The sequence below is a fragment of the Phaethon lepturus genome, unplaced genomic scaffold (genome assembly GCF_000687285.1).
Source record: "Phaethon lepturus isolate BGI_N335 unplaced genomic scaffold, ASM68728v1 scaffold11606, whole genome shotgun sequence".
NCBI lineage: Eukaryota > Metazoa > Chordata > Aves > Phaethontiformes > Phaethontidae > Phaethon > Phaethon lepturus.
Window position 1 is genome coordinate 45299 of NW_010545701.1, and position 11299 is coordinate 56597.

Consider the following 11299-nt stretch of genomic DNA (forward strand, 5'->3'; position numbering starts at 1 on the left):
AAATTCCATGATTATTTTAGTACCACTTTGGAGTTATCTACAGAGGAAACAACGTAGCTTGACTGAGATCTGGGAGCAGGGATAGGAATCAAAAAGCTCTCTGAATAACTCAAGGATGATGCAGGTGTCAGGGGAATGTTTAGGAAGTTGAAGGGAGGTACCACAGAAAACAATGTAAGCAGAATGTGAATCATGTCAGAAAAGACTTAATAGCTTGTGACTTGATTATGTGCAGTAGCAGTGGAAAAAATACACTAATCAATTGAATATTTCTAAATTATTTGGTCGAACTTATTAAACTGAACTGCAATTCAACTTCCCGCTATGACCTAGAATTAGCATGCTTCCATTTTTCATTGATAAATGCCTATATTGACATTTTTGTCTTGGTTTTTGCTTAGCCATGTCTTCTAATCCCGTATGTTTAAATGTAAAACAAAGCTTGAAGTAAACCATTTCTTACTGTCTTCTGTTTAGCTGCTTCCTTACTTGCCCATGTAGAGGTTTTATATTAATATGCTAAACTCATTTCAGGCAGCAGTGTAAGTCGTATTAGTAGTAATTTCAACTCATTGTTTTTGTAATATCTGCAGTCTTGCATAAAAACGCAGTTCACTGTTTTTTGGCAGTTACTTGTATACATACTAGGCTGCACAACACATTGTAGATTAGAAGACCCAAACAGATGCTTAGAGGTGATCAAAGTGATTCTTACAGTAATGAAGAAGGCAGAAGTAAAGGCAGAAGCTCTGAAACCTGTTCTGGAGCAAATGATTGAGTACAGGTGGGTATGGGTTCTGTGTTTTGCAACTGAGGGATATGAAGAAGTGGCCTGGCAATGGAGCAGTTCAAACTGGTTGTAGTGGAGGAGGTAACATAGCTTGAGGTATAGTTGCACTGAGGTCCTGCTTTCAAAAGGACTAGGGTGTAAGAACTCAGATTGTCTTTCATTGAAAGATAAAATTCTCTTAATATAGATCAAGGATTGCTTTTTTTTTGTAATGACTTTACCAAATTCATTAGTGTGTTTGGCTGAAACCCAGGCTTTTTGGTTTTGGCTGTTCTAGTACTAAAAGCTTTTCAGCATCAGTTGATAAACAGTCCTGCTATGAGAACAAGAGGTTTTGATTAAGCACTGTCCTTTGCTCTGAAGTTGAACATGTACTAATGTTCTCAGGGGCTTGGATTCCTTTGTAATTATGCTGTGACACAAAGCAAGATTATTTTGTAAATTTTCATGGCTAAGTGTATCTAGAACTTTTAAGGATATTCTAGTTGGTTTAAAACTAGTAAACAGCAGGACAGTAGTATCCCAATAAGACTGTGGATGACAGATTTGTCCTTTCTATAGGTGGCAAGTAAAAGGCAGCAATGAGTATATAGCTCCTGCTGCAATGTTTTTCTAGCCTATCTTAGGCTTTTATGTGGGGGGTAAAGGAAAGGAAGTACTTTTTTTTCACTTGGCCAGATACCATACCAAAAGGCATGCTTTTAATTTAAGTCAGGTTCACACCACTTGATAAGGCTCATCCAGACCATGCAAGCTGCAAGCTCAACTACTAGTTTGAGTGTTGGTATTCTCCCAATTGTTGGCCAAGTGTTGATTAATACACTAGAAATGGTCGATTGGTCTGTAACCAGTTGAAGTACAAGGAGAGTGTAGGTAAGAACACAAGGATCCCTTCTGCGAAAGGCTTAAGTCAACTGATGCTCTGAAATTGTGTAAACGTAGGTTGATGTTAATTGCAAATCACTTATGATTCAGTAGTCTTAATAGCACTATGGAAATACAGGATGAACTAAGGTAGACTGAAGGTCTTAATATTAGCCTTTTCAATCTCATATTTAATGGGACTGGAGTTGAGGTTAAAATGGGAAAAGGAGTGCTTTTTCAACCACTTACCTACTTCTAGAAGTGTTATGCATCACTTGAGAAGGCAGATGTATTCCAGAGGAGATATGGATACCTGCCTGCTGGCCATAGTTGGCAGAAGGTAATGAAGTAATGCAAGCTTTCAGACTCTTGGTCTTAACTGTTTTAAAACATCTATTTCCTGAATGGCCACCTAGTGGGAGTTTGCTGTGGAGAGGTAAAATCTTAGTACACTTAAATATGTAGAAATGCGCACATGCCCTAATGCACTAATACCAATATCTTGATATTAGTCTCTAAATCTATACCTAATAAGACCTATGTAACTTGAGTTGTTTTATAATATTCTAATAATAATGTTCTAATATTGTGTTTGAGTTTGCAGATGGAAGCTTATCTTCAAAATTTAATGAACAATAACATTGCAACTCTGAGTACCTTTAATGAGCAGCTGTAATAAAGATCTTAACACTTTCAAGATGGCTGTGTGCCAAGTTTTAAGGTTAATAAAATAAACTATGAAACGCCCTTATTCATGTGGAAGGCCATGCATTGTGTTCCTGCATATAGAATTTGGCAATAGGTCTGTCTAAGTTGTCACAGATTTAGCAAACTGAAAACATTATTGTTTTGGGAAGTTCAGCATGCTTATCTGAGTCTATGCTGTGACTAGGGTTTCTAGGAAAATACAGTGAACCTGTGGGAGCTGTAACTGAATGGGTTTGCCATCTGGGCTCACTTTTGTATGCCATTCCCTAACTGTCACAGAGAAAACATTGTGAGGGAGAAAACCTAGCAAAGTGGAGAATGATTTCCTGAACTAGCTTGTAGCCCAGAAAAAATGATAGGAGGTGTTCTTGTTGAGGACAACTTGGAGAACAAAGTCCCTGGCTTGAATGTTGTATTTGGTAGGCATAATAGAAACACTTTCCTGTGTTTTAAGATCTTAAGGAACAACCTTATTTCACTGAACCTACTTGATTCAGACCATTCATAGAAGAACTCAAGGAAATGAAGCCACCTTTGAAAGAAGGTGGCTGTTTCATCTAAAGATAAAGAAGAGAGGGAAATGGGGAAAATGGAATGTACAGATATCAGAAAATTACTTTCAGTTCTCTAAACTTACTGCTAAATTGTCTGAAATCTTCCTATTTAACATAAACTCAAACTTTCCATACTTTGACTATATTCAGGGACTAAATCACCTGGCTCTAAGCTATTTGCTTATTTTAATCTAGCCCTTAAAACCTGAAAAATATGAATGCACAAACCCAGCCTAACTACCGATATATGGCAGGCCTATGAAGTCTTCATTTACTCCTGGTAAACTTAGCTTAGTGTTTCATATGCCACCTTAGCTTAGCCAAGAAATTATGTTTATATTTTGTAATTAGGCAGTTCTGTCTGTATTTATGTGCAGAAGCTTATAAAAAAGCCTGCTATTGCTGATTTTAAGAATAGCAGTATCTGATTTAATGATAGTGGTCCTTAAAAATTATGACTATTATATTAGCCATCTTGCTGGCTAAATAGGCACAGCTGTTACCCTTTTTTTGGTTTCAAATTTCTTGAATAGGGTATGCACTCCAGAGGAAGATCATGGGGCAAATGACTCTGCTAGTACAGCTAAAGGGGTATGGAAACTCTTCCAGAACCTTCTACAGAAGAGAGGCTTTTTTCTGGCAGTTGTGATCATAGTAATCTCATCTTATTTAAATCGCTTGTGGATAGTGTTTTAGAATAATATTTAAGTAGCACTTGTCTAAATTTTCTTGAAGCTCAGGTATTTGTCCTACTACCTTAATATTTATAAACATCCTTTTTCTAGTCCATTCTCTTCACATAATTTCAAAGTTAAATTTCTAGGTGACTTAAGCCTTTGGGTCAAAATACTTTGTAAAGTTGATGATTTATCTAAGTCGAACCTTGAAAATTTCTCTGAAAAACTCAATACCAATGGGTAACTGAGAGGACCTGCAGGCAGAAGAAGAAAGTAGACCTGGTGTTTGGGCTTGGTTACCTGAGCTTTACATCACTCCCTCCAAGTAATTTGATTATTGAGTGTGTCTGAGCACGCTACAGAAGGGAGTTCCTGTTCAGGAAAGGAGAAATGTTCCTTGTAAGGTTGCCCCCTTTTGGAAGATGACCATACAGATATGGTGGCCAAGGGAAACAAACTCTTAATTTCCATTAATTAACACCAAATGCATGTGTATATAGGTTTCCTATATATATGTATGAATAAAAGGTTTCCTATTTAAGACAGCAGAATGTGTAATCTCTACCTGCTAAATGCTGTGTTCATTTAATGAAACATCTCATCTGTGTTCTTAATGACACTTTTGACTTATAGGTGGACTTCTGTATTGCACTACATCATGTGATGTACTTTAACACTTGATTCTCAGCTTAATGTATCTACCAAGTGAAGAGGTGGTTCTCATCCTAGATGATCAACTTTTTAAATGCTTCACATAAATCCTGCTTAACAGAGTAAATATTTTGTTTACTTCTTTCAAGTAGTAAGCACTTCTCTCAAGTATTTACCAAAAAGTTACTGGTTTGAGTGGGTTTGAGCTCTGAGGTGGTCCCAGATCATTAGTCCTTTATTGAAAGTTAAACAAGTCTTCATTTCTTGTATCAACTGCAAACACTCAGTTAAGTTGTAATAAATCTTTACTTCTAGATTGTGTGGGGAGTATTCTTCATCATTGTGGCACTGCTCTTCACTGTCTCTCTGTTCTTATCAAAGTAAGTACATTTCAGCATTTTTCTTAAACACTTAAACTAGATAGTTTCTGCTCTATAATCAAAATCAGGCATGGTTTGCTTCAAGAGTCAGCCCACTTTTCTATGCTACATTTCTGTAACTAGAGGTGTGTTTCTCATTGTAATAATATATATTGAAAATGAACAAAACGTGCTAAAACAGATTCAAAAAAGGACATGGTTCAGCTTGATTGACTGTGTGCTGCTGAAAACAGTTCTGATTGAGCAGAGAAACTAAGCATATACATTAAGAAAGTTCAATTCAGACTATGGAAGTATTGTGATTGCTTGAATGAATCTTAATGCATGTAGGTTTTTGGGCTGGGTAACAGGTGCTTAAATTCTTGCAGTAAATGACTTCTATAATCCATTATGATGTGCATTACACTGTAATTGTTCCATGGTGTTGAAAGAAATATAGCCAGCTGCAAATCTGGTGGATTTCAATGAAAATTGACACTAACCGGAGGTCTCAAATGTTGGCATTTTTAATTTTTCAGACTGGGCAAATAAGCTCTATAACCCAAACTAGGGAAAAGCTAAAATGCTAAGGAGATGCAGAAATCAATATACCTTTTAATAGGACAAGTGCAATGAGTGTGGTAAAACAAAGTGTGTGCCTAAATATCAAAAACCTGTCAGTCTCTGGACTTCAGAATTTTTTATGAGCTGCCCTTTTAAATTAAACTGAAGACAAAGCTCTGGGAGAACCATAGTGCTTACCTAATTTTTCTTAATTACTGCAGTTTGGACAAAGCTCTGCATTCGGCTGGCTTCGACTCAGGATTTATAATTTTAGGAACTAATCTGACCAATCCATTGAATATGCTGTTACCTGTTCTTCAAACAGTAAGTAAAAAATTGGTGATATACATCTGTAAGGATGCTCCTGTCTGTCTTCTAGTAAGCTGTCAAAAGGCAAACTATAGTCTCCCCAAGTAATTCATTAAAACAAAATTGTCTAGATCTGTGTTCTGTAAAAGAAAGGCAACTTCCTTGTTAACAATATTTCAGTTATTAAATACCGGTATGAAAATCTTGCGTGGTGGAAGGTGGTGCTTGAAATTAAGCGTCATCTGATGAGAACATAGTGGCAATGAAGAATGACATCACTTAGTTGTCATGCACAGAATAAAAGCAACTTCTCCCATGCCCTACCTATATTCTAGATGTTTGTATACTTTATAATTTACCTCCTTAAGTGTAGTACATGCACTTTTTCACTTTTTAATGTATTTATTGCATCTTGAAAAATACATTACACTCTCTGCAGTTATGTATGTTATAGTAATGCATTAGTCTTTGAAACAAACCCTACATAAAAACAAACGTCTGTTAACTTCAGTATGGTTGGAAGGCAACAAGGCCACATATGAATGTGGCAATCAGTCATGGGTAAGCTAAGAAAATGAAAAGCCTTAATGTAAGCTAATGCTTTATTCTCCCATAGTTGAGTTCTTTCCGTATTATTGGTATAATGGGTTGGCACAATGCTTTACTTGCCTATGGTTTCTAAAATGATTAAATACCCAAGCTTGCCTTCTAATGAGAGAAGTAGTGTTCAGCAGCTGTATTATCTCAAGCTGTTATTAATGTAAACATAAACAAGTTTGGTATGCAAATACGTTCAGAAATATTTGCAAATAGAATGTCTATACAGTCCTAAAATGATGGTTGTCACTGTGGACTTTCTTTTAAATGTGCTTTGAGATGGAATTAAGTATTTCTTGGCCTAAAAATGTGTAACACTTTAAAACTTGCCTTCATTTTGAATAATGAAAAATGTTCAGTTGCTTTCCCCAACTAATTCTACAAGCTCTATTAGCAGCAAGCTATATTAGCTGTATTTGGAGCCAGTTATGTAAAAAACCTTGAATGAAAGGAGTCTTACTACCTCAGATGCTATAAGTAGAAAGTACTTATTTAGCTTTAAGTGGGTGGAAAAGCTTGTTTTCAAATTTTGGTGTTTTCTTGTCTTTTTAACTGCTTGTGTTCTTGTTTTAGGTTTTTCCACTTGATTATATTCTTATTACAACTATTGTTATGTACTTTATCTTCACTTCAATGGCAGGGATTCGGAATATGGGTATATGGTTCTTCTGGATAAGGGTAAATATGACTTAAGTGTTTAGTTAACAATACTCAGTAAGATGTTTAACAAATGTGTGATATTGAATATATTTAATAAATAGTCATTATTTATGTACAGCTTCACAAATACTGGATGTTGCAAATAGCATTGTTTCTATGTCTAATGAGTGTTAGAAGCCTGTTGTACAATCTTCACTGCTTTCGAAAGGTGTTCCATTTTCTGAGGGTATCAGACCAAACTGATGTTACAGTTTGATAAGCAATACAGTCAGCTGAGTCTTTCAAGTGTTTAATCAGTGGCAGCTTGACTGAAGGACACAATATTCTTTGACAAACTGAGGGCACAGTTTGTTATCAGTGATAGGCAACACCATTTAAATCTTGCTATTATCTGCTGGTTTATAAATGTTCTGGTTAATCAATACAAAGAACAATTTATTTAGTTCAATAGTTGTGCTTTGAAATTCAGGTAAATATATCTGAAAATGTGCTTTGAGTCATTGGAATTAAGTTGCCAGAGGGTAGTTTTAGCAGCCTCCCACTTCTGTCAGTAGAATTAAAGCTGTTACTTGAATTAAATAGGATTTTAAAAAAAAAGTTAATATTCGTATATCTTCTGTTTTCAGCTTTATAAAATCAGACGAGGAAAAACTCGACCTCAAGCACTCTTGTTTCTCTGTATGATACTTCTGTTGATAGTTCTTCATACAAGTTACATGATCTACAGCCTTGCCCCTCAGTATGTAATGTATGGAAGCCAAAAATACCTGGTACAGGTGAGATGTAATACTTTTTTTTAAATTAAAAATCCTACCTTCTGCATGAAAAATGTACTGTGTACAGCAACTTTTAAAACCAGGCTAGCTCTCAGATTTGAAGACTTTTGTAGCCAAGTTTTTTAACTACTAGTAGGTGTCTTACAACCAGTTTTTGACTTCTGTATTACTATATGTAATACAATTTAATTCCTAGATGATGTTCAGACAATGTAAAACTTGGAATATTGCTTCACTTTAAGATAGCTGCTAGCTTCCACTAGATTTGGTACTGGTACGCTTAGGTTGCTAAATGACTGCAGTGAGGATTAGTTGTAGTGTGTAAGGCTGTCTGTCCATAGGCTGAAAGCAATGTTTTTGTTCCACAGTTGATAGATTTTTATATGTGTATTTGTGAGAAATGACAAAGATAACTTGGTACAGCAGAGGGTAATAATCAGAACGAAGCAAGTACATGCTGATTAATCACACTTCAGACACTTTGGACTGTCCAACTTGATGAAACTCATTGCAATTCTCATTCTATAAAATTTTCTACGGAATTAAGTAGTTAAAGTTAGCCTCTGCTTTTGTTGTTGTACATTTTTGTACTTCGAGGTTTTGGTTTTTTAGTCTTGCATCTTCTGTACCTGAAGGCTTTTATTCTTGTATTTCACCTTGGTTTGAGTGGAGGCCTGCATATTTATGGGGAAGTTTGAAGTTGCACATAAGCATCTTGAGGGGGTATTATGGACAGCTGTTTACCAAGGTCTGGTATCCTACAGGGGCAGGCTTTGTTAGATCTGATCTTGTAAATGTAGACAACTAACAGGTCATGAACTTGTTATTCATATTCAGGCACAGTGAAGTCCAGATTTCTTTGTGTGCTGTTTGGGAATTTAAGAAAAAGAAAACAATTAAGGCAGAATGGTTCAGAGAAGGGATTTAAATGAGATTGAAGTAACTGGGTGCTGCTTTGAGCATTTGGAATACTACTTTCAGCTTTGCAGAAGGCTGTGCCTCTGGGAAGAGAGCATACTGCTTTAAAAAAAAACAATTACCTGCCAAGGTTCTTCAGCTGAAAATATTTATTAAAATGTGTAACTTACCACTATCAATTCTTTCAGTTTAAACAGAGTAGATGCAGAATGCTTTGAGCAAAAGGACTAGAAGGAGAAGCTGAAGTTGAAGTAGTGTTAAATATGCTAGAGGAGAAGAACCTGATCAACTTAAATGTGCTGAGTGGATGTGGTATTGTCACTGCTGGAAGTAAAGCATTCAATAAATGCTTCTTCTCCACTGTCTTTAGATATAAATAGTGTCTGGTAATGGGAGGCTGGTCACCCTGATATCAATCCAAGCACAATAATAGAATCACTGTAGGGAACTTAAATATTTGGTATTTAGTAAGCTTAATGAATTTTTATTGGATTTTATGCTGGAAATAACTACCACAAAATAAATATGCTTAAGCATCTATAAATTGGCTCAATGTGTCAGAATTATGGTAGTAGCAGCAAGAAACAGCTGAAAATTAGTTGAGGCAAGCAGTTTGCTTCTATGGTGAGTTTATATAGAACTCCTAGAGTGATTACTGTGTAGGTAGCCTAGAGCATCACATAGCTATGTCTGAATTAGTTATGAGCTCAAGTTCCTGCAAAAGGATGTTTGAGGGTTATTTTTTTCATATTGTAGACTGATTCTGTGTGTCTAATTACAGTGCAGAACCACTGTGGGTGGAAGGGTGGGAAGGACAATTTCATTAAGCATCCTACCAAGCTAGCCTTTAAGCCTTTCAGTGACTTGAGTAAAGAATCCCTCATGACAAAGCTTGCAGATAACATGGAAGATTGACAAAAAGTAAATAAAGACTGTAGCTAGCACTTCTTGCTTTATGATTAAAAAGGCATTGTTTCGGTAAAATAAAATGTGTGTATACTGAGGGTGGCAGAAGGGTTGGGACTAAACAGCTAACATGCAAGTGTTTGTCATGACAAATATTATCTCAACATAGATATATAGTTTGTTATGAAAAGGGTCAATAGAATGGAGTACAGCAGTAGAGAGGCTCCTATGTCATTCAAACAGCTATTGAAATACAATCCTGGATAGCACTGTAAGAAGTATTAGCTGGAATGGTTGAGTAGAGTTACAACTCTTCATTTGAAGGAATAAAAAAATGTTGTGGTCAAGATAGCCTTCTTGGGTCTTTAGTTTCTTATGTCACATTTCAAAGAGCTGTATTTAAAAGTGCGTTAAAGTAACTTGGGTAGAAAGGTTTTATTGTTAAATAACATGAAGCATAAAGAGTATGCTAGTAAATTACAGCTGGACTTCTCTGGCATACCAAGTAAATATAAGGTTTTCAGACAACATCTTCTCTCGTAATCTTGGAGACCGTACCAGACACATTTTCTGTGTCTGACTATCCTGGTAACTGAATGTTAAATTCTTGTGTTTTGAAATGAGGAGAGATGGTGGCTGGGAATGAAAAATGACATATTTTTCTGTGGATATTGGGAATGAGGAGGTTCTTAAGAGTTATGAATTGGTTATTACGGAACTGAGGACTGGCCAGGAACATGCACAGGAACTCAGCAATGAAATACATTTTGTGCATATGGCAAGCTTCCTGATGATAGAAGCTGTATGCACCACTTTACTTGGGCTGCTTACACACACCACAGTCAATTTAATGATTTAAAGTAACACCACTGGTAAACAAAACTGTACAGAACTAAGCAATAAATAAGCAATATTCCAAGTCAGTTTAGTGGATGAGTGGGCTGATAAACATGTATGTCAAAATCTGGTGGCTCGTAGAAAGACTGTGTAAAAGGAGCACTTCCCCCTCTTCTTTGCTCTGCAATGATTCCCAATCTAGTAACCTGTCAAACTGATTGGTATCCTAAATGTATAGCGATGCATTAGACAGGTTAGAATCCTGTTTGAATCTTGAACTGTTTCCTTTGGAGATGCTTACTTTCGATAAGACCTTGTAACTTTGAAGTGCAGTTGACTTTTCCTGATAATTGATATGCATGGAAGAATGGAGGTCTTGTGAGGTTTAACTTGAGGTTTAACTTTAACTTACTTGCTTTAACTCTTTTGACCATTGGGATGTTCAAAGCATGTGTCCCCAATTAATTGAAAGTGTTTTCAGCTATGATGTATGTAGGGAACCTCTGAAAGTTTCTTTTGGATAAAGTGCTTTTACTAACTGAGGCCCTGTGTAGGGCTTTGATCCACTTGCATAACTCTTCAAACACTGAGGAATGCTGGGTTTCATCTCTCAAGACAGCCTTTGTAACATCTGCTAAACAGCCATGAGTCTCTCTATAGCCTTTCACAAAGGGAAGGAGTTCTGTCCACATCCAGGCTGCCTTCTCAGCTTTGTAGCAAAAACGTAACTTTGCCCGTACATGTTACAACTTATTTCTTCTCTGTGTGAGTTAGCTTTGTGTAAGACTACTTTTGCTTTGTTTAACACTCATGTAGTTTGCTTTGTTTAATACTACTTACATATTTAAGAATCTTAAATTTGGATGTTAGAAATTCTAGCTACATAAAAATGAAAATGGTGTTCAACTGATAGACTTAGTGAGATTACCATTCCTCTTAGCATGGCAAATGTGATTTTTAATTTTTATTAGGAAGAGTTAATACTGTGAAATGCTTCACTTTATATCTCTGTTTTGGAATAGCTGTTTCATTTTTTTCCAAGTCTGTTTTGTGAAAAGGTAGAAAACTTTCAGTGGACCTTTACAAGATTTCTGCCGTGTGTAGGAGAGAAGAAAGGATTGCTAGGGAA

The 11299-nt window shown here is 36.1% G+C and overlaps 1 protein-coding gene across 1 annotated transcript in view; it reads left to right on the plus strand.

Annotated features, from left to right (window-relative positions):
• The window catches only part of LMBRD1 (LMBR1 domain containing 1), a gene marked incomplete at both ends in the record, with an annotated part of 50917 nt that overhangs the window by 37996 nt on the left and 1622 nt on the right, over window positions 1-11299 (plus strand). Inside the window, 4 exons of the mRNA XM_010289044.1 lie at window positions 4560-4624; window positions 5389-5491; window positions 6647-6751; window positions 7360-7509. Of these exons, the coding sequence (XP_010287346.1) occupies window positions 4560-4624; window positions 5389-5491; window positions 6647-6751; window positions 7360-7509 (423 nt within the window). The remainder of the gene's footprint in view (window positions 1-4559; window positions 4625-5388; window positions 5492-6646; window positions 6752-7359; window positions 7510-11299) is intronic.